At 35.4% G+C, this 24,820-nt stretch overlaps 1 protein-coding gene across 8 annotated transcripts in view; it reads right to left on the bottom strand.

Moving 5' to 3' along the window:
- Window positions 1-6,945: 6,945 nt before the first annotated feature.
- Window positions 6,946-24,820, bottom strand: part of ckn (CRK like proto-oncogene, adaptor protein) — a 378,299-nt gene continuing 360,424 nt past the window's right edge. For all 8 annotated transcript variants that reach the window (XM_074181857.1, XM_074181858.1, XM_074181859.1 and 5 more), the window contains 8 exons: window positions 19,697-19,884; window positions 19,307-19,528; window positions 18,777-18,989; window positions 18,169-18,405; window positions 15,344-15,538; window positions 14,254-14,627; window positions 12,907-13,228; window positions 6,946-12,339 (listed from right to left, as the gene is read on the bottom strand). In XM_074181857.1, coding sequence (XP_074037958.1) covers window positions 12,052-12,339; window positions 12,907-13,228; window positions 14,254-14,627; window positions 15,344-15,538; window positions 18,169-18,405; window positions 18,777-18,989; window positions 19,307-19,528; window positions 19,697-19,884 — 2,039 coding nt within the window. In that variant the 3' untranslated portion in view covers window positions 6,946-12,051. The remainder of the gene's footprint in view (window positions 12,340-12,906; window positions 13,229-14,253; window positions 14,628-15,343; window positions 15,539-18,168; window positions 18,406-18,776; window positions 18,990-19,306; window positions 19,529-19,696; window positions 19,885-24,820) is intronic.

Raw genomic sequence — 24,820 nt, 5'->3', positions numbered from 1 at the left:
GTGGTTCTATTATTACCTAACTGAATGGCATCCCAACTATGGCTTAATCCTAAGGTGTGTGTATCCGTGCCGAGAGGATGAATGCCACTGACTCTATCAGCTGTCTCTACGGAACCTTCTTTCCCTAGCTACTCGTGGGACTTTTATGGACAGAGTAAACTTAAAAATTCTTTCTGACGCTGAGTCTATAAAGGACATAGATGTCGAGCTTTCGACTCCAACAGACCTCCCGGTAAATTTATTTCAGGAGCGAGTCTACAGAGGAGATGGATGTCCAGTTTTGAACTCCAACTGACCTTCCTGTAAATTTATTTCAGGAGCGAGTCTGCAGAGGAGATGGATGTCGAGTTCACGACTCCAATTGTCCTCCCTGTAAATTTTGTTCAGGAGCGTAGTCCTAGAACTGATCCCTGGGGCACCTCTTGCGTCATTTCCATATTGAAGTTCTTGTCAATAAGTACTCTATCTTCCAAGTAACAGTCTATAATCTTGACTAAATGTTGGTTTATTCCTAGTTCTTATAGTCTTCCTATTATATTAGTCCAGGATGCTGTATTGAATGCATTTTTTATATCGATTGCGATCAGTGCTTTCCAATCGAAGGACAATGGACTTACATGTTCCAGTACTTTTTCTGATACCGTCGATCTTTCCTTTCTGAAGCCATATTGGTCGTCCGACAGCCCTTGTTTTTCCTGTAGTTCTTTCTCCAGGCGTTCCTTAATAAGATATCAATATATTTCACTTGCCGTGTCTAGAAGACATATTGTTCTGAACTTAGGTTTTTCTAGGTTGACCGTTCCCTTTGGAATCAACTATATCTTCGCCTTTTTTCAAGCTGTTGGAAATCTATGAGTCAAGTAGGTTATTATATATTCCTAGCATAGTGTCTGGGATGACCCTAATGATCTCTTTAATCTCCTCCGGCAAAATTCCATCTGGGCCCGGGACCCTAACTGATTTGAGATTCTCGCATGCTCTGACTAGTTCTTCCCTAGTAAAGCGCTCAGGCAAATCCTGAGTCCAAATGGGGTGTTTTTGATTGATCCTTGCCGGAAATAAGCCTCTTATAATTTCAGTTCTCTTTTCTTCGGTAAGGTTGTAGGGTAAGTATGCTTTGAAAGTTTTCATCGTAACTTTGTATCTTTGTCCCCATATATCATTTTTCAGGTCTTCAGAGTTTATTCCACGCCTCGACTTTAGCATTTGATGAGTTTGTATAGCTCCCTTCTCATTATTCTGAGTTCCACTTCTCTTGCAGCTAAAGTTTCTTGGTTCATTCCTCTACTATCTCTTGTCAGCTTCCTTCCTTTTTCGTTACATTTCTTTCTATGCTCCTCGATCATCTCATTCCACCAGTAGGGTTGTGCTTCCCCCCTCGTAGCGCCTTTTCGACTTGCCTTTTTTGCCTTCTTTATATTTTGAATTAGCTTTGTATTCGACTGCCCTGTTGCAATACTTCCCAGTTTACCAATTTCTTGAATATAGTGGATGTTGCAAAAGTTATGTCTATAATGGATTCACTGTTTCCTCTAACAAAGGTGGTAGAGTTTCCACTGTTTCCGACGGCCATATCTAGGACATTTAACCAGTCCGCTATATATTCTCCCCTTCCATCCTCTACCGCACATCCCCACAGGTAGGACTTTGCATTTAGATCTCCTATCAGAACTGCCGCTTTTTTGTCAGTTCTTATACTGTTCATGATGGTATCAATTATCCTCTCGAAGTCTTGTAATGTGCTATTTGGTGAGACGTAACAATTATAAAGGGCGAAGCTGCGGAAATGAACTACCGCATACCCTCTTCCGACTTCATGTGACTCCACGCCTGCGTCTTTGTTTCTACAAAATATGGCGGTATCCTGGTTGTCGTCAGTGGTGAGATTTTGTCTCGTCGCATATGACTTATTTGGTTCATGCAAGAGTATCAAATCTACGTCCCGTTGTTCGGCGGTCGCAAGGGCGAGGTCATGGGAGCTTTTAGATCTCTCAACATTAATTTGTAGTATTTTAAGGCTCATTATTAGCCGATTTACTACTTAATCAAGGTTCGGAAAACTGGACATTCTGTTTGATTCGCCCTGCGTCCCTCACATCTGCATGTCAAGTAAAACAGGTCATTTTTGCAACTCTGGACTCTATGAGCTTCCTTTCCACATTTTAGACAGGTATCGGCCCTATCCTTCCCTCTACAATCCTGTTTCAGATGTCCTAATTTAAGGCATCTGTAGCACCTGGTGGGGTTCACCCTTTTCCTTATCCTACAGTCAACCCAGCCTGTCCTGATTGTACCTGATCTCACGACTTGCTCCGCCACGAACCTGTCCATGACTAAGGTTGCCGTCTGATTTTCCCATGTCATAGTCCTAAGGGATACAATCTTAATGTGCGTATTGTCAATTCCCGGATTATTGTTGATGACTTCTCTCTCTATCTCTTCGTTCTTTATAGTAGGATCAATATCCGTTATGTTGCCTCTCTTGGATTTTATAGAGTTCCTCAAAATTTCAGCCTTTCCTCTCCCGCCCTTGACCTCCAGTAAGAGGTCTCCATTTGTTGTTTTCCTCAGAGCTTTTACTTCCACCCCAGTTTCTCCAATATTAACCTTGTCCTTAACACTCTTCAACAACTCAGCATATGTCGTACCCTCTTGTGCCTTAACTATTACTCTGGCGATGTCGTCTCCCCTAACAAATCTTGGAATAATTCTTTTTTTCATTGTCTTCATATCCGTATGCAGTTTAACTGTAATTTGAGTCCCTCTTAGAATATTTTCGAGGTTCTTCCTCATATATGTGGTATCCAGTACAGCCGTAGATATACTTCTTAGCCCAAGTAATTCCGCTTTCTCCCTCCATCTTTTCAAAGCCTCGTATATTTCTGCGCGCTCCATCAAGGAATCCGTATCACTAGCCACCACAAAGTAGAGTGAACTTCTTTGTTCGTTCTGACTCTTGGAGCGTTTAATTTCTGTAGTTCTTTGTGCGTATTCAATGTCGTCTTTTTGTAATCCATCCCCTATTTTTCCATACAAATCTGGAAATTTTCTCTCCACTTCATTTCTCATTTCATCTCCGCTTTCCAACGAGATGGTGGGGTCTAACATTACTACTACGTTCTCGTCCGTTCTTGCTTCGTAGATTCCTCTATATTCGAGGCTAGTATTCTTGTATCTATCCTCTGGCCAATCTAAGTCGATTATACTTAACAAGCCATGAATACTGTAATAGCTGACCGTCGGGTCTGAATTGGCGATCCCTATATGAGTACTACTAATGAATATATAATAATCATTTCAGTTTACTCGCACCAGAAAAATTCACCCCCCCCTGTGTATGGGATCGTTCAGCCAAAGGTATTTATTTTCTTAATTTAGTTTGGTAGCGTGAGAGTTGCTGCCACCAGATCAGAAAAAGTTTGAAATCCGTCCTGATCACACGGATTGAGAATTAGTAGGCAACTTGGTCAACAGCTGAATTTTTTCTACCTTCTAAACTTCATGGAGAAATGACTTGGTTATGCCACCAATTATATCCTCAGAGACTGGATTCGGCCACGGCTTAAATGCGTGGTCTTTTAGGGGTTTGAGGGAATGAAATAATATTAGTAGAGTTTTCACAAACCAACTTTATCGATGAGTAAAGTTGGCAGAATAATCGGATTAACAATAAAAAAAAATTAAATTAACAAAAATTAATACTGAAAGTTATTTACACTATATAAAAGAAAAATAAATATATAATTATAACCATGAGCAAACTATGGGTAAACTACTAAAACAAAATGACAGGAGTATTCCTTTGAAAATTGAGGTAACTTCACTCAGGGCATAGATATGCCTTGCCTGAATTCTACTAGCTATGCTATAAAACCAACTAAAATACAACTCTGAGAAGCTATCAAGAGACCCACTTAATCGCTCCTCCCTGTATAACGTAGGAAATTACTATGACTTATAATAACCTAATAAAATGAAAAGGGAACCCGATTCGTAGCTATATTATTATGGAAAATGTTCACTAATACCCTAGGTGCCAAGTCGAAAATATAATCCACATACGCATGCAATAAACATCTACACTATATATCAGAATTGTTTAAAATACGCTCACCAAAATTATCGTAGACGGACTCCCCTGAAACATTGTTCTTTTGAAACTTTGTTTGGATTAGACCCAGTAAATACATCTCGTTATTATGATATCATACATATCAAAGAAATAATAAAATCGTCATTGTCATCAAACTCCCTTTGGTAGTTCCACATATATTTACCCTTTACCATCTATACTCGATTCCTACCTTGAATGGAACCACCATTATACCACCTCACCACGAATTAGGTGTATTTTCAATATTCCATAATGAACAAGTAGATGAAGCCCACTTTATTGGCATATTCAAGAATTCCACCTGTATTCAGACTATTTGTGGAACAACAGACATAACCACTCTCAAGGGAGCAATTTGATCACCCTACCTCTTGGATGTCAGTTCAAAACCACGGACGAATATGTCAACCAAGCAATAGAAATAGGAGAAAAAACCCTACTTCTACCAGACATAATGCTTCCTCAAACCCCAACAACCCAGGTGGTACCAGTCCTAAAACTCCAAGACATTCCTCCAGACAAGCTAAACGAAATCCACAGATATACCGACCACACATATTCATCCATCATCAGGTTATATTTGGACAGTTCCAGCATATGCTGATCATAGTATGTTTTTTGATCTTTGTTATATACAAACAAATACCAGTACCTGTTAGTCCGAAACCAACCGCCTGAAGGACCTCAAGCAGGAAATACAGATCCACCCTTACCAAGGCAGCGGAAAATATTTTTCTCTTCGTGAAACCCTGTTTTCCATCTTCAGAGGGAGGAATTACATTGTCATTGACCCCGGATTCTGCTGACACTCAGCTACAATTCCTAGGAAAGCCTCTTATCAGCATAGCCGGCTAGAGAGCATCGCCTTGGGGATGACCCTATGCAGTTAGTCTGATTTTATACATGTACTGTTAAACATCGTTTTTATAATTTTTAAGTATTGAAAAAAAAATCACTTTTTAAAAAGCTTTTCGGTTTCTGGAAAACATAAGTAGGACTGCACCTTGTGGGACCCCTGCTTCCATTCTCGCGAATTCCAAAACACATATTTTTCTCAATTGTTACTGTATTACTCTCCCTCCATCCCTTCAAAATTATGGCAATGTATTCATTCATACTGGATATTTCATAGTTCATAATTATATGCGAGCGCTTTCAACAGCTGGTCGTGCTGTCATCATCATGGCTCTACTCAAACTGGTTGCAGTTTAATGCGTTGTGTAAGTCGCTTGGCGCTGGGTTGTCGTGCGCTCGAATTATGTCGAACGCGTCCTCTGCGTGTTTCCTCATGTATGCGTCCACGTAGTGTATGTTCAGGCCTAGATCTCGGAATATGTACTTATTCGGCACATATCTTGGAGCGTTTACGGCGGCCTATACGCACGCGTTCATAAACGACTGGATCTGTCTTCTGTATGTCGCTGCTCAATGGCCCCAGGCAGTGGGGATTATCGGTAGTATTATGGTCTTTATCATTAGCAACTTTACTTTCAGTCCCATGTTGCTTCTTCGACCTATTATCTCGCCATTCCTATTATCTGCCGTACGTGAGACCTGAACGTTAATCTTCTGTCTAGGTTGACCCCCAAGTATCTAGCTTCGTTGGTCCACGGAATCTCTTGCCCCCCAACCCTGCACGTCGTCTTGATTTCAAACAGGTTGGAGCCTGGCTCCCTTACCCTTTGGACTGATTGCCCCCCAACCTGCACGTCGTCTTGATTCAAACAGGTTGGAGCCTGGCTCCCTTAACCTTTGGACTGATGTTTGCCAGAAGGACAAACGGGTCATAACTGATGGTGAGTGTTGATGGTATGGCGGCATGAATGTCCTCAGACATCAGTACCGCCCTTCACGGTGTACCCCTACCTGGCTGGGGTGGGTTGGATGAAAAATGTGTTCATCTTTTAAACGAAGGATATAGAGGCTTCAATCGACAGAGTGTCGGGGCGTTCTATATCGGGAGGGGTCGTCTACAGTATAATCCATAGCTTTCAGAACCTACTACCCCATTCCATCCACCCCCGCTCTCCAAGCGGTCCTCAACTTACTGATGGGCACTTCAGCAAGATTGACATCTGACCTCTTTTGGTCGAAAGTCAGCCTTTAGGTGCTATTCTTTCACGATCGGTAAAAATGTTTTGTTTGACTATTCCTAAATGAATTTTTGCATGGGGGGGGGGCCAAAAACTAACCGGCGGCTATTGTTGTTAGCGTCGAGAGTTCCTCAGTGAATCTAAGGATAATTGAATCGCGGTCGAGTTGTTCTGCGGTGAACTTGCTGAATGAAAGTCTGATTAATATGCTTACCGGAGTCGCCTAACGGCGACTCGTGGGGGTGGTCGTAGATTCTGTTTCATCGGTCTTGGGTGTTCGTCCCTTTTCCGGAATCTGGGGTCATCCATGTTCAACGCATCGTATAGATCGCGTAGTGCTGGGTTGTTGTGCGATCTGATTCTATCGAACACGCTTTCTGCGTGTTCTCTCATATACACGTCCATATATCGCGTGTCCAGGTCTAAGTCTTTGTATAAAAATCAGTTGGGGATGTGATACGGTGCGTTCACGGCGGCCCTTACGCTCTGACCCCCCAACCCATCTGAACTATGGCAATTTATTCATTTATATTGAATATTTTATAGCCATATATAAGTGGCGCCATCTGATAGATTTTCGGTTTTTACTGTGCTTGCATACATATCTTGATAACTTTGTATCTATATACAATGGTAATAACTTTAAATTTTGACAAGCTGGAATAACCCATAACATATTATTGGTAGTCAATACCTAAATTCAATTGCCTTGGATCAGGATCTTAATTGAAACGAACATTTATAATATTCCACTTTATTATTTGATCTATATTCGTATTTGTTAACAGTTAACCAATAAAATAAAATGAGAAAGGATATAATGGATCGGGGGTTCAGAATTGTTAACAGCTATAATTCTAAGAAAAAATGCTATGACAAATAACAACATAAGTGAATGCAATATAAACTATTTAAGTAGCACATTAATAACATTTTTTATTACAAATAACATTGCAAAAATGGCAATTGTAAATGAGACAAAATATAATACACACATTTGAATGCGTCGACATTGAAATCCGCCAATCTGTGTGAACCTCGAAAGATTTAACCATTCGATCGGTGAGTAGATTAAAAGTACTCTTATGTATAATAGTAATGGATTTATTTTATTATGGCACTTGGACGCTCTTTCGATGTAGACTCAGATCGACTACTTAGACCAGGCAACAGATGCAACACAATACGTTTCTCCAAAAAATAGGAATTTTTGAAAACAATCCCTTCTTCCAGGGAGAAAGGATCAATTAAAATATGTTGAAATCAAAGCCATTGAATGAAACTGATCTCTATGAAAATTATTTAGTAGGAAAGTTACTCAAATAGGTTTCCTCCTTTTCAGTAAGTGTTTATGTAATTACATAATCACCAGCACTCAAAAATTCATATTTTTCAGGTCCTTCTTTCTTTAGGTCTCCATCCTTCGGCCTAGACTATCAAAAATAATGTTTAAATCGTACTATCAGTCTTCTCAAAATCATTTGATGAAAAGAAAAGAAATGAGACTAAGTCGCGATTTTCTGGTGTAAAGGTATTAAAACACCAATATTTCATATGCTAATGCTCTGCTAAGTCCGTATACTAAAAGATGGCTTTGTACAAAAGTATTTGCTAGTTTTTATTACTTGGCTTCTATCAGCTACAACTCTCAGTACATGTTCTATCTATTTACAGTACATTCATATTTTTGCCATACATATATTTCAAAAATAAATACAGTGGTCTGTGGAGCTTTTCCACTTATTGATGAAAGCATATGAGATCCATTAGTTATGTGTCCCAATTTCTAGGACACTCAATTTTTGGACCAGATTCTCAGACGCTCTCATTAATCAAACACCAAAACTTTATAAATATGCCAGTTATTGGAAGATATTTTTAAAAAATTATCACTGAAAATTGTAAACTAACTGAAATGACAATGTATTTGTTACACACTGGAACATTTTTGGAACAAAGAGCTTTTTGACAAGCATACTAAATTCATTAAGTATTTTTCACTAGGCTTGTTTCACATATAGGTAAATAATTGATTTCCAAATCAACTGAATCTTTTCTAATAGACATAGTTAAAACTTACAAAGTATCCTTGGTTCTGGGAAACTTACATTATGAAATGAATGCGTGGAGTTTATTTATTATACAACCAGAAATTTGTGTAGATTCTTTAAAAAACCAAAATCTAAAAACACCGACCATTTATGAACTTTTTAAGTTTCCTCTACATGAATCGTCCACATAAAATAATGAGAAAGATATAAACGTTCACACGATTATTGGTGCAATAGGTATTGGGTTCCCTAGAAGTTACCTTTTTTTCTCCCTTTGAAAACCAAATCATCATGGAATTAGGATAAATTTTTATAAAATTGACCTCTCTATCGAAAAATTAACTGTTGTATTTCTTGTCAATAATCCCCTTTCAAAATTTTTTGATATTTTTTTCAATTTCTTAGTGGCGTCATTCAACACCTCTGTCAATATATCACAGCATTGACAACTTTTCAACATTCCTTGATACACTCTATTTTTTTACTTTGATTTGCCATCGACTGCTGAAGTACATCCTCAATATATTGATTATGATGAGTTTGATGAGGTCAATAGGTTTACAACTTTTTTGAAATCAATATTCATTACAAACTGTAGTTTTTTCAATTGCTATCTTTTTATTTGCCCATAATTCAATTTTGTTAGACCAATCCTCCTCCATATTTCTGTTTCCATATTTCACACTGTGAAACCCATAAACTCAAATTATCTATGTAATTTTATCTAATCGTTAGTTATATATGTATATAAGCTTTGTCTTTAAGAACCTCGTTCTTCCGCCTATAGCGTATACCTTGATTGATTAATATTCTGTGTGTAAATAATTCCAATTGCTGTTCTTGAAGTTGTATCTTTATTGGTGTGAATTTGGTATTTTGAATATATGAACTTTATAAAAAAAAGGAAAACCCAATGAAAATAACGGAATAGTAAAATATCAATGTACAAATCACCCACAGGCGTTTCAAAAACAAAACTACTTCCTATCTTGAAGGGTTTGTGAAAAAACATTTTTGGATGAAAAACGCTGAATTTTGTTGTCATTTATTTTTTTTTAAGTTTGAAAATTGGTTGTTTCCACGGAAATGTTTCAAGTACAGAAGAGACTTGAAATTCTCAATTTCATAGTGACTACTTCGTCTCGGAATTTCACAAGCGTATGGACGCTTTGTCAACAATAACCAAGTGTTTGTAGTTGGAAATATGCTCTTATTCCAGATATATTTTGAGCTTGACCCATTTGCAAAGAGAGCAGGTTAATTTTTGTATTCTTCTAGTTGCTTCTAACTTTTTCATTTTGAGTGAGTTTCTAAATATTCAACGTATACAAGTAGTTGGCATCTTCTCAACGACATGTCTGATACTCTAGTCTTCATATACAAGGTGAACTTAAGTTGCCGAGAGACTCTTCTCAGTGTATAAAATACTCCTTGAGTCCGTCAATCCCGCTGTCTGCCAATGATGATACTAGAGTCAGAGATTGTGACTATATATTTAATTTGACCGACTTGCAGCAAAATGAGCAGGTTGAGACAGTTCATAGTTTTTCTATTCTTCTAATTGTTTCTATATATAATCACAGTTTACTTTTACTTTTTTATTTTTTCAACTCAGTACCTATCTTCAAAAACTAACACAGATTGAAATCAAAATACATCTTAATTTGTCAAAATATATCTAAATTTGAGAGGAGTATTACTTGAATACTAGTTTCTTGGGGACGGAGGCGTTTTATGTGATAATAAGCAATATTTTTTCCAAATTAATATGACTGTAAGAATAAATCATTTTTCCATGAATATAACAGATCCTGTAATGTCAATTTCTTCAGTGCTCAAGAGGTGTACAAAAATGAATATCATATAGAAAAGTCAGATGAATGTGTTCATGGCTTGATTTAAACACGAGACTTGTTACTTACCTAACACTCAACAAAACATACTGGCAAAAGTTTCAATTAAGTTTCTTCTTTTAAGTTCGAAAGCATAATTGTAATATCTACAAATTACAAGACCTAATTGAAACACATAATATCTTTTGGAAAAACAGATTTTGGCAGTCTACTTCTTCATCTTCAAGCAAAATAGGTATGTGGGAAACTGCTATTTAAACAGAGTATCTCTTGTTGAAAGTTTGGTTCTCAAAGGAGTACTTCAAGATGAGAAGTAATTGAAAAAAAAAAGTAATGATCTATGAAATTAATTTTCACCTTCATGTCCGAACTAACAGACTTTTTTTTTTCAAGTGGAATCCATTTGATGTTTGAAATATCAACTCTGAATATAATATGAACAGCTTCAGTTCCAAGATATCAGTTAATTGGTCTTAACCGAGTTCTGTAACACAAAATTATCGTGAATAATATAATGTGAAAGAAGCCATTTGCCATTAAGCAATATAAAAATCGATAAATCGTTAATGTTGAAAATAATTACACCTATTTACATGATAATTTCTACCTAAAATAACTATGTACAGGATAAAATAAACCTTTTTATATACATCAAACTCATTTCATGAACAAAAAATAAAATAATAAATTTAGACTACAATTAAGGAAAAGGTCTGATACAACTTTGAATACAAATTCACATGGTTTACTTTTTGCATTATTTTTTTATGGCAATTTGACGTTAACACCAACCTCAAACATTCAAAGAAGCTGAGTTATTACAAAATGGGAATTCATGTTTAGCGAACAGTAGACAATCAGGAATAAAATTTTGGGTGAATTTTTCTTAAATGTTATGACAAAGCTCAAATTGACATTTCTGAAAATACTCAAATTATAAAGTACTTGATTTAACCAGATTATCGTAGATTTATATGAATGCAAAATAAAAACAGCTGAATTGTTGAGTTATAGTAAGTTCCTAAGTGAGTTCAATCAAATCTACAGTAGAACTATAATTTCCAAATTCCAACTACCTAGATTGCCAATTATCAGTTTGGATTTTTTAGGTATTGCAAACAACATACATTCAGAGGTCGGGAAAGAAAAGAGCGTTTCCTATCGGCAACAGAGTCTGGCGAAGACGAGTCCCTCAATACACCTGCAATTGTATTATCCTTCTCAGTCACAACACTTTTTCAGGCGTTTTCCATCTAAAGTAAACTTTTTTTTGTTAGATCCAATTATATGGATATTTGAATATCCCAAAGAGGATTGTTACAATGAATTTGAATACTTGGGTTTCTACAGTAATTATAGTTTCAAGCAGCTAATTGCGTTTGGGGTGTGATGTGTGATACTAAATCAAGTAGTCTGTAAATAACCACTGATAATATCACACCAAAAAATGGTAATAGAGTTGAACAATTTTCTGAAAACTGGTTGAAGAAATACAAATATACCAACTGAACTTTTTGCTGTGGTGAAACTGTCAGTAAAACAATTATGAAACTATAATCAGCCCTAATAACAGTGAACTTATGGAAAGCAGGCCCAATCTCTTGTCAGGGTCAAAATACAGTCATCTCTATTTCCCTAAAATTATTGGAAAAACAAAGAACAGAGAAACAGAGAAAATCTTTCACTGAAACTTCAGGTAACATTCCATCCCCTAATATGCAATCAAAACCTAACTATTTAAAAACTATGTCTTGATTAGCATGCTAGTTCATTTCTCTAGTATTTTTGGAATATTGATAGTTTGTAAATTAAATTTTAAAATGAGATCAAATGTTCAAAACACAAAAACCATGTGAATTTCTAAATCCTGGAAAGCTGGAAAATCATACAAAAATAATTTGAAATTATAACATGATGTTCAGTCTTATACAGATATAGAGTTACTGTTGCCTTTTCTCTTCCTCTAACATGGCATCTAATTCGTCTGTGAGGTTGGCCAGCATATTCCCAATGTCATTGAGAACATCGACAGGTTCTGTTCTTTGATTGCGAGGGACAGTCGATTGCTGTCTAGTAGGCGTGGGGGACGGATGGGGGGGAAGACCAGCAGAGGAGGCACGCGGCTTTGGCGATGAGAACTCTGCCTGCCTAGTACCGGCACGGGTTCTTATCGTACCGGCGTTCTCATTGGCGAATGGCAGCGAATCTGATTCTGTGCTGGAACTCGACTGAAATAGAAAACAAATCATTATGTAACACTTACGGTGAACAAACAACTGTAGACAAAGAAGACTAACACACACATTAAATTTCCTGAATTTTTGATAAGTAATATTTAATAATTTATATCAGGAAATAATTAGGGTTCACATAAACTTTTAACTGATAACATCAAATCATAAATGAAAATCTCCAATTATCCTTCCCACGTCTAAACATCAATTGCTATATTTTTTTTTGAAGGTTTGTATATAAGTAAAACCAAGAATGCGCTACTGATGCAGTTTCCGAATTGGAAAAATTGATGTGTTCAAAAATGATTTATGAATTTTGCACACATTTACTTGAGTTGATTCTCATATATATATAATTTAAATGATATGTTGAGTTTTTGTAATCCATCTTATGGTATGTTAGAGAGAACTGAATCAAATATTGTTTCCCATACTTTACATTTAATAAAGCTCAAATTGAAATTCAATAAAAAAAATATTACAAAAGTCTGATCCATTATGACGAAAAATCCTCACACAGTATACTCATTCTGGCCTAATCAAACAGAAATCTTCTATTACCTTAAAACTTGCATCGGAACCGTTTCTGTGCTGCAACGCCAACGTTTTTATCAGCTCCTGTTCCTCAGCGCCCCAAGATTGTGAGGAGTTGAGCTTGCATTGCGAAGCTCCTGGAGGAGTCCCCGGAGCTGGAGGAGGAGGCAAAGGTAAGTCGCCTTGACTATCTAGAGATATACTAAGACTATCTGAACTAGGATATGCTGGAAGTGGCAGAGGACTAGAGGTCTGGACGTGGTGGATTTCCACTGTTGTGGTCTGCTCGTGACACTCGCTGTCCTGTCTCTTTGGCGGGTTGGGAGGTATCTTCTTACCCATTAAAGGGCTGTAAAATAAATCAACAGATTATTGAATGGCTTAACTTCATTCACATGTAATTAATAAAAATTATGAACATGTAGATGACGTTAATTCTATATTTGATTGCCGAACATGTCAAATTTTAATATTTAGAATGTTTCCACAACACAGATAGTAGATTATAATCTATCAAATGATTATATCAACATTCTTTCACAAGCTGCAACATAAAAAAAAACAATGTAAAAGTTACTGAACTGTACTGAACCAATTCAATCAACACACTTAGTAAATCGATAGTTTCAAGATGGATGAATGTGTTACAAAGATTCAAACTAATCTTTGGAATCTATTTCTTCTTCTTTCAAACAAAAAAATGCATGCAATAGAGACACGTGTTCAGAAAAACCTCAATAGAGGCTATACGAGGATACATATAGTCTAAACTAACTTGAAAATGCAAAATTTGTCAAAGACTACTGGAAGAGTGAAATTAAGTGACATTGGTGAGGAGGAAATTCCTCCCAAAGGCATAAAATCACTCTGTGGAATATTGATCAATAAGATGTCATGAGAATAAAGTGCAGAGAAAAATACAAGCAAAAAATTTGATTGATATATGGCCAAAAAATGCTAAACAGTTTCCACAGAATCAGATAAAGAAGACAAGTAATGAGCAATGGCACTTCTTACACCACGGATTTTATTTTTGCTTCTTGAGTCTCCTGAAAACACTGCAGTCTAGAACCAGTCTCGATGTCACTCAAGTATTAATGTCTCGATGACAGCTTGACTGTCCGCAAAAATATTGATCCGCTTATTTTATTCAAATTGATGTTCCTATGCATTACAAGATTGCATAAACTTCCGTTTGGAAGATGGATGTACAGTGATCGAACGAGTAGGTGAATGAAATTTCTTCCTACACAGTATATCCCAGCTCTCGTCCCATATTTGGTATTGATCACGGTGTGATTTTAATCAACAAGTTTATATCAAAATTGTTGGTAATTTGGTGTCATTTGGTCAACAGTTATATAAATTACTAACCTGCCATACTGCATGTGATATTTCTGGTTTTCCATCAGTTCCCTCGGTAACGTTTTGTATTGTGGATTGACATATTTTTCTGGATTGAACTGTGGTTTCTCAAATTCTGGGAATGTTTCTCTTGCTTTAGCTGCTATTTTCGCAATAGGTCTTGGGCGTATAATCCCTCGAGGCCTTGGAAGCGTTCCTCCACCTTCGTAAAGCAAGCCAGTTTCATTTGTGGGTGTTATATCTCCATCATCATAAGACCTGGGTCTCCAACCAATAGGTTGTTGGTAGTAAAATGGTTGGCTATTATCAGTAGTGAATGTATGGTGTGTCCTTTCATTGGGATCCTCAAGAGATTCAAGAGATTTTCCTCTACCTGTTCTGATCTGAAACAAATTTGAAGTATCAGTATTGAGCGTGGAAACATAGATCTCAATACTGCAAGATGAATGTGGCATCATGGAATTGATTAAATCAAGCATGCTTCCATAAATTCAATAAACTCACATCAAAATTTGTTTGTATACTCAACAGTATCTCTGGTGAAAAATAGTTAAAACCATTCAACATTATGACATAATTGAACTTATTGCTTACTTGAAAAATACATCATTAAACTTTAGTAAACATACAAGCAAACTCTTTGAAGTAAAAAATGAATAATTAGTTTTTTGTTTTCTTATATCTATAGCTGTTTTCTACTTTAAACAGATTATTATTTCGGAAAATTGTAGGGATGAATTGCAACAAACTTTTTGAATCTCGTGGTGAATTATGTTTTGATTGATTTCTTTTAACTTTGTATGAACGATCCAAATATAAGTGAAAATTTGGTCTATAAATCAACCGTATCTTTGAAATGTCTAAAATGGAAAGAAAAAAGGCCCTTAAAAATCGTTTCTTAACTGAATGAGGCCATGAACTGGTCTGTTAATATCAAATTTCACCATTCAAATAAATGCACTTGAAATCCCAGTAAGTTTATACGAAAAATAATTCTTTCCAATTTTCAATTTCCCAATAAGATGCCAGAAATTTTTTCAGATTAGACATGCACACTAAATGTATCACCTAACAACAAAGAGTGTTGAAAATTCGGTACCTTGATGGGAACAATGTCTGTGAAATAGTAAGTGGGCGGCAGGTAATGCCTGGCAGCGGCTGTGCCTGACTGCAGCTGTAATTGTCTCGTTTGGTCGATCTCCCAGGGTTGGTGAAAAGAGTGGAAAGTGCTGTGGACTGCGGGTTGCAGGCCGGGTGATGGCGGTGGGTCCATGGGTGCGTGCACCAGTACGTCCTTATACACAAACATGCAGCGTAAGCAAAGGTAAAAGAGCTTGAGTCCCTTGAAAATGCTTCATGGAATCATCCCCCCGTTATTATATATCAGAATATTTCAATTATATTCTGAAATTAGTATCAATGTTGAATCAAATATTGTCTAAATGTTATTTAGAAAGATACTTGTGTTCATAATCACACATTTCATTAAATAATTTGTTCCATGATAACAACATGAATTTTAAATGAAGTTGAACTTCCTTTTGGTTATATTTTGAAAGCCAACTTCGTTCTCTTTCCCAAATCTGAATTTCGAAGAAATTACTCAAAAATTTATCACTTTGTTGATACATTTGAGAAAATAAAATATTTTACAAGATCTCTGAAGGAATAATAGAGATGATTCCTGAAATATAACCCAAATAAATATAATTGTCACTTCAAAGTTCATTTTTTATTTTTTGTTGTGGAACAACTTGTATATCAACCAATCCAATGAAATCTTTTCATTATAACATTGTGAGTGCCATAAAGGATATTCCAGAAAATGGTCTACACATACGATTCCAGAGCTGCACAGCCTATTATATTGATTCTATAGAGTTATACAGTTTCCTCTCAAAATTATATTGGCGATCAATATTAACCAATTCAGATTTCAAATTCAGCATCCCAAAAAACTTCATCCCCCCAATTTATTTGAAAAAGCTCTGAAACTAATTGTAAAAAGAAGATTTGGAAATTGTGGTTTTTACGTATAAAAATCATTAGTACTCCAATACAAAACCGATATTTTTGTTGACGAAATTTTTTTTGCATGTTCACCAACCCTTCAATGTTGCTCGAAATCCTATTTTCAACAGTAGAGGTATGAGGGAGGCAAAATTATCAAAGTTGGATAAACTTTTTTTTCAATTTTCAAACATGTTATTCTATTCTTTTGTCTGTTCAGTTTCAATACAATTTTCAGTAAATTTAGAAGTTATACAATTTTTCTGTGGATACACTCAACAATATCAATAAATAAAAACTATGCTTTCTTTTGAGCAATTTCCTTTATCTAAATACTTTCCTTTATGAGGTAAACATACTTTTATTCGAATGTTTGTGGTTCATCACAGATATAATTTACCCCTCTTCATCAGTTTAGTGATATAAAAGATGGAAAACTAAAGTTACAAACAGATCATTCTAAAACAACCGCTAACTCTGGACAATTAGATCCTGTTCTCTTTACCGAATGAATTTCTTACTGGACTTTTTTTTATAATAGAGAACAATTCTTTAAACGTCTAAGCAAATCCAAGTGCCGTTTTTATTCAACATCAAAGTTTAAAAAAAAAGACAACTCTCCGAAACTATCGATAATAGGATAACCTGGATTATTATACCTTCTTTCAATATACTGACCCGTTAACGTTCTTCATGATAATAAATAGAAATTTTCAAAATTTAGGCACTAGTTAAACTGTGGAAACTACTATGTAGAGAAATGCGTATTGGAAATTAAATACATATTGTGAAAATTTGTGATTATTATCATGTTTGCTACAAAACTCTATACAAAAAACAATAAATTCATTATGGAATATATCTAAATACTGATAAGACATTTTTTGAAACTTATGACGCAGAATAAGAAAAATCTATTCGGATTTAATAGGGCTTTTCAGGGATTGTTCTCCACTATAAAATAAAGTTTAACTTACTAAAAATTAGTTGGCTACAATTTTATCAGCAGCAGAAGTCTAATGTTTCTCGTTTGTATTCACCGAAATTTTGACAGAAATTTACTCCAACATTCTCAATTTGTTAACCAAACATATAGGTATGTGATGAGAGGATGGTAACAATTTTCACGAATGACTTTTTTTTCACTAATCTTTCCTTCAATCTACTGTTGTTTGAATACATTTATCTGTTACAAATTGCGGTATACTTCAGCATTTGCATTTTTTAGTTGGGTTTCCATTTCAGAGATTGAAGCATTTTCAAGAGGTTAGGAACAGGGGGCTTGCAACTAGTGCAGCAAAGTTAATATTGATGTTTCACATCTGATTTTGATTGTAGGGGACCATTTATAATCTCAAGCACAAATTCATATTACATTTTAAAACTACAACTGATTACAGATACACATATTGTGATAAAGATAAGGATATTTAGAAAAATGTGCAAATGATATTTATAAGATGTTCCAAATGATTTATCAAATGAATGGAATATAAAGATGTGCCTGACACACAAAATACCATAGGAATAAATCATATAAAAACAGTGTTACAGTGTTGCTTTAAAGTAAATAGGTAATAAAAAATATGTTCTCAACATTCAACTTCAATTCTACTATAATCATTTACTTTTAGTACTTTGAACATGTTGTGTTGAAATAACTAGTGTATTTGTGGGTAGAGTGATGAGGAAATTAAAGAAAAACATATTGAATTGATAACTGGTAATTGATGTGAAATATCAAAAGAGAATCTAATGAACATTCACTTTCAGAATTTTGATCGAATTATGAAACATGCTCAAAGTATAGAAAAATGCATTGGAATGAAAAATAAATGACCGAACAAGGGATAAACTCTAAAAGGGTACAGTTAAGAGATCAGGCACATAGTGCTTCATTGATGAATAACTTACTTGTGTAGCATAAATTCTATTTGAATCTGTATGTATTCTTTTTCCCGCCTTGATGTCCTTGATTCGTTTGATGGCTAGCATAATTTTTTTCTGATGCCCTAGTTTAACTATTCCGAATTCTTCCAAATCTTCCCATGTGAGTTGGGCCACGTCATCTACAGTCTGATAGTTCTGATCCAAAAAGGCTGGAAGATACTCGTCTAGTCGTAGTAAATTCAACCATTCCTCCAAAGAACCCTAAATAATTCAATAGATGATATTGAGACAGTTAAGTTTGAACTTCTTATTATTTACGTATTATGAATGTAGATAATAATAATCAAACATTTTTGAAAATTTGATTTTTACTAGCAATAAACTTTCTTACAAATTTATAGAGTTCTGTAAAACAATTATTTGTTTTTTCCTGAGGAATAACTTCAATATTTAATTTTCACCGTTTATTTTTTTCCAAATTTTTCAATTCTTTAGTAGCCTATCATTATACATTTTATATTTATTTTTTATATTGAAAATTAAACAAATATCAAAGAATATTATAAGGTATATTCATCAATCATCTACTGCTAGAATAAGATGGTAAAAGCACCATAAAATTGAATAGTTACCGGTATGAATTCAGGCAGGTTATCTGGTAAATTGAGCTGTGCAATTTCAGCCTTCAGTCTTTTCCTGTGATTTGGTTTTTTAATTCCTACAGCAGTCAAATCCTCCGGGGTCATTCTTCCTATTGTTGGTAAATCATATCCAGCTGATATGAAGAGTGGGAAATACTCCTCAAACTGCAAGTCTACCAGCCAAGAATGAATTATCTCTTGGTCCTGCAAATAAGGTAATTATTAGTATTGATATGTAAATATTTTTATTTAGAAAATTATTTTTATTTTAATAAACGTCACAAAAAGTCTAGAATTAGTTTCTGTTTTACTATTTTTTCTATCTTTAACAATTTAGTTTACTGACATTTTTTCCATTTTTCTCACAGAATTTTCTCGGAAAAAGTAGCTCCATCGATTTTGAATCTGAACTTTCAAGAATGATATGATTTTGTATCTTTGAAACTGTTACATGAATACACCTTTTTCCAGGAGTATTTTACGACCACTATATCAAAACAAGTTATATTTAAGTTACTTACTGGTACTCCTTGATGAATCATTCGTTCAATACGGCCTTGATCCGACCCAATGGAACAGGAGCTCAGAGAACACCTTGGGCTATTTGAAGATCCTATGGTACTCCTTCCGGCAGTACTGAGAGGGTGGTAGGAAGCTCTTCCACTGTCTAGAGATGCTGTGCTGTGTCTGGATCCAGATCCAGCACTTCCGCTTGATGAACCGGGACTATCTCTACCGGGAGACTAAAGAAAAGATTGATTAATTATCCACCCTATTAGAGAAGTATATATGGTTTTGAATATGCCTTGAATGAGAAGTGTAACATCTTTAAAATTATAGTGAAGTTTGGGAGTGTGAAGACATTCTTTAATCATATCGAATTTCACATTCACATTTTAACAGAACTTCACCTGTGTCATATCGATTCCTTGATCCTCTTGTAAACTAAGTTGGTGATGGTAGTATACGGCAGCTTTATGGGTGAGGACTGTTCCAGGTGGTGGTTGGCCAGGAAAAGTAAAAGTAGGCGCTGGAAAAATAGGTCCGGGGGATTTTCCGGTGCTTCCGCTAACTGTGCTCCCATAATCTGAATGGTCATCTGAAACAAAAATGAATTTCAATGAAATGGACGAACACAGTTTTTGTTTCTTCATATTTATTTTTTGAGCACATGTGAAATATTTAACAAATTTCTTTACTTTCAGCGTTATGTATGTATTATTGTTTTCTACATTTAGTAATATTGAACTGTCATAAGTTGATAAGGAAAACTTGACGTTATTACCACATGGGTAATTTATTTAGGATGCACACGTTGAAAGGTAAGACCTCGTTAGTCCTTAGCTCGCACAAGTTTCTTAACTTCTGAGAGTTGTCGTTCGTATGGGGGCGACAGCTGATTAACGGAAAAACCTAACAGATTTGTACTGTAGAAAATTAACACCTTTATTATTTCCCAGGAATGTTTCGTTGGTCAGGCCCTTTCTCCGAAGCCCCGATAATACAGAGGAGCGCCGGCATCAATAATTAATGACACCACACATCCGAAAATCATGGACCATACCGCCGTAGTGCGACAAGCCCGTATGTTCGTGATTCCAATAATCAGAAAAACCATTTTGAATAGACTCCACAAAGTTCAAAGGCCAATTTAATCTGATTCGGACGACTTTGTCTTACTTTGGTGGAAGAGGAGGAATACATATTATTTGTTTAACTGAAAATGTTTCGTCGATCAGGTCTTTTCCCTGAATCCCTGACGCTACAGACGGCGCGCTGACATCTATAACCAGTGACCATTTTGCGACATCGTTCGGTAAGACCGAAAGCACATTGCTTGATAACTGCCGCCGCACCAAAGGTTTAGAACGTGGTTGAACAAATTGTAATGACATTATGAGTATTCATTACTTTTCATATTCATTCAATGTTAGTTAAAAGTTCACAAGTACCAACGTTTCTTCATGCGTTGGAACTCTACTGTGAAATGATTCCAGCATATAATACAGACCGTCCGAAATACGTTTATTCATAATATACAGTTCATTCCAGTTGAAATGAGCCTCCCTGAATTTGATATTTGGAATGTAAAAAATTGTAAATTACTTCAACTTCAGTTTTCATATTGTCACATTTTTAAGTAAAAATTAACCACTTGTCAGCCATCTTCTTCACATAACAACCCGCATTCGAATGAGACTAACAGTCAAGTGACACCTTATTTAAAAGGTCTTTCAATTATGTGTCTAACCCTGTACCTCTTTTGACATTACAAAGATAAGGAATACCGGAAAATATAAAATACTTCAAATTTTTACTTCATTTCGAACTAGGAAGTGAAACATGTCAAAAATAGTTATACGAGCTTCTGTTTCCTCCATGACATTCGCCACCATGCACCCAGTAATTTATTTTCGTAAAGTATCTACAGAAATCGAGTGTGTCTCGTAGGCTTTTGATTTCACCATTTATATACAGAAAAATTCAGTGTTGAACCTCTCCTTCCATCCATCAACTCGGAAAGTTTTTATTGAGGAACTGTCGCACAGGTATTACGCAATAGAGGATCCTAACTGAATGGTCCTGTAAATGCTTGTCATAACTCGATTAGTCAGCGAAATATCATTCATCATTTAGGTTTTCTTCTAAAAGGAATGGTCCTTTAATATGATTACCCAATATTCCTGATCAAACATTTAGTTTTTATGGATATTGAATGTGCATTTGCATTTGGCATGCTTTATTGGGATCTGAATCACTCCAGTATCGGACATTTTGACGATTTACTTGCCGATTCATATAAAAGGTACAAGTTTTGGAGAATAATATGTACCTACAACAAAGTTGGATTACGGTTAAAGCGCTTTAAAAATATTTCATAAAATTCAACTCTCTATCCTAATTTCCGTTCAATGAATCATTTTCATTTCATATAGATGAAATTTGTGCCGATGAAGAATTTTAAATCATAATGAAAAAAAGAGAAATGAAACATATAAAGTTTCATTTCTCTTTTCTTAATTATGATTTCCTACCACGTAGTAACGGCTAGATCCATCAATTTATTAATTTTGAAATCGTTTGTACCTGGTGCTAGGGAAACAACTTAGTCAAATACTACGGGTTTTCCAAGGCAACATGGCCTAGAACTGCAACAATATTGCCTTTATTAATTATTTCTGAAGAAAAGTCACGTCGTCTGTTATCAACGTTACCATTTGAAAATACGTCTTTTTTTCAACAGAACAGAACAAATAATAATTTAAACAAATTCCTTAAAAACAATGAAGCAAAACTTCAGTGTCGGATATGTCAGTAGTATATACCTAGGTTTTCTTTTATTTATTTGGTACAAAACTTGCAGACACGATTATGCTGGTAAACGGTAGCTAATAACATGTTTAGACAAAAATTAATAATAACTTGTGATAATAAGAAAATATGAGCATTGAAATAATTATAATTTGATGATTATCATTGAACAAAAAAAATTCTTGGAAATATATGAACTGTTTGATTTTTTATTTTTTCTGGCAATTTATTGAAAACTTCTAAACAATTTGAAATCGGATTATTCTTCCATTTAGTAGTATTTATTACAGTAAGACGTCGTTATAGATTTTCATCGTTGGCCAATTCCATCACATATAGTCTCAATATCAATCGACTTATTCGCAGTGGTTCTTTAGAGTGGCACTGTATAGAGTCACCTAAACATACTTAAATTTCATTTCTCCCCCACAATTAATTAATCCAGCCCTCCGGCGCCAATGGGAGCTCCTATGAAAGTCTTCATGCTGAACCAAAACAAGAGAAGGTCATTTGATGCATGTATGAAAAATAAACTACATTCCAGACTAAAGATAAGGTGTGGATGACTTCGAAACAATCGCTAACGTCAGTGCATTATCGAGTGTTTTATGGACTAACTTTCTTTATAATTTCTGTCTCAGCCGGGGTTATGTAGAACGGCGAACGTGTGAACGCTCTTTAAATGGTGCCTGAACATGTCATCATTCATTAGATAATGACTGGGCTATTTATCACTCCGCTGCACCGTAATCATAAAGAGAACAATAGCCTTGTGCTGCATAAAGAGACTTTTTGAAAGAGATTAGTACCGCGGCGTTGCCGGATAGAAAGTTGTAAGGAAAAATATAAGTTTTTCATGTAGCAAAATTCGAATAGTTATTAATATTTTAACTTGAAACAGATAAGTTTAAAGTTGGCCAACGTTTAATCAAGAACTTATCAGTGAATGAATCCAGTGGTAGTGTGCCTTTATCCTAATCCAACAGCTTTGAATTCTGTTGAAAAAAATCTGTTTTAAAATCAGTTTTTCCGTTAATCAGCTGTCGCCCCCATACGAAAGACAACTCTCAGAAGTTGAGAAACTTGTACGAGCTAAAGACTAACGAGGTCTTACCTTTTAACGTGTGATTTCTAACACCTTCCAACTTTGTTCGGAATAATGTATATATTAGTTGGATGATTGATTCTACTACATTTCTTTAAAAGCATGAGCCTAATGACCATGAATGTCGAAGACGTTGACACTAACAGAAAAAAACTGGGAACTAGCCTAGGTATAAAAATATACATCAGTGGGGAATATTCGACATGCATATTTTCCAAATGAAAAAATTATGTAAACAAATCTCGACCGTTTGATAATGTGTTCCTATTCTTAAAAGAAGTTTGTCGTTATATCTTTGTTATTAGTTTTATTTCTTGGCATTGTTGTATAAGACTTCAATTAGGTTAAAGACATCTTCGTATTAATCCATTGAAATAATGTGTACCTATATGCATAATTTCCTACAAGATCCTTAAATATAAAAGGAATGAAATTGGTGGATAAATCGATTAAAAATGTATATGTGTTTCTAGAGAACAGATCTACAGAGATAATTTTCATTGTGTCAATCAACAACTATTCTGAACTATTCCATTCTAGACATTAGAGACGTTGTTATTGATATTGATATGAAAGATGACACCGCCAGAACGGAATGAAAAACGAGATATCATCGTCATATCATCAGTTTTCTGAGATGTTCTTGATCCAATATAGTATTTTTTTGTTATCCCTTAGTTCTGCACTGCCATCATGTGACAATGGTGCCTTTGAAAAATATAGGACCATAATCGTCTGTCAAAAACACTTTTCCCTCACCAAAACAAAATTGGTGTCTCTTGACTTCCGTTTCGCTAGCATTATCAGGAGATGAAACAAGCGTCGAGAGACAACATTTTTGTTCTGGTGAGGGAAAAGTGTTTTCAATAGATCTATTTTAGGCCAGAGGTTCCAAATTCGACTCATCAAGATACCATAATAGTGTATATAGAAGCGATTTGAAGCAGACTGACATATGTTGAGATTATCAGCAACGAAAATAATAGAGTGTGATTTCGCTTCATTATAATATATCCAATTTGTTCGCGTATGCAAGCAAACCCACCAAACCGTCAAAAAATAAAGTTTATGAGGAAAACCTTCAGATTGCGCCTAGTAACACCAACGTTGCCATATGCAACAATGCAAGTAGGTACTCGAAAGAAACGGTGATATGAATAAATCTTACTTGTCACGTTACTTGAATATAAAAAAATCTGTGAATATAAAAACCGAAACAGTATTCAAAGTCGGCAACGTCGTTCACTTAACTAATAAAGGGAACAATAGCCTTGTACTTCAAAAAGAAATGGGACTTTTTCAAAAGAGGAGATTCGTCTGCTAGCGGCAATGTCGAGTGGGATCGTGAACGCAGAGGTCGCGGACGACCTAAAGGCATAAAGCCAACGAAGTGCGTTCACCTGAGACTAGAGTGCTCAGACAAGGAAAGACCAGTCGCAAGTATGCGCATAGATGTTCGCAAGCGTTTCCATAGATGGCGTCAACGGATGTTTTTCTCAAGCGACATGGGTGATCCCAAAGTGATCAGTATTTCAAATTTGTCATTTTCTAATAATAATCTGCAGAAAATTATGTTATTGTTTCGAGTACAAGCGAGGAATGTGAAAGTTGCAAAACA

The sequence above is a fragment of the Leptinotarsa decemlineata genome, unplaced genomic scaffold (genome assembly GCF_025532065.1).
Source record: "Leptinotarsa decemlineata unplaced genomic scaffold, Ldec_3_MD MMD2_tig00026317_RagTag_RagTag, whole genome shotgun sequence".
Classification (NCBI taxonomy): Eukaryota; Metazoa; Arthropoda; class Insecta; order Coleoptera; family Chrysomelidae; genus Leptinotarsa; species Leptinotarsa decemlineata.
This window is presented reverse-complemented; position numbering and strand designations above follow the sequence as displayed.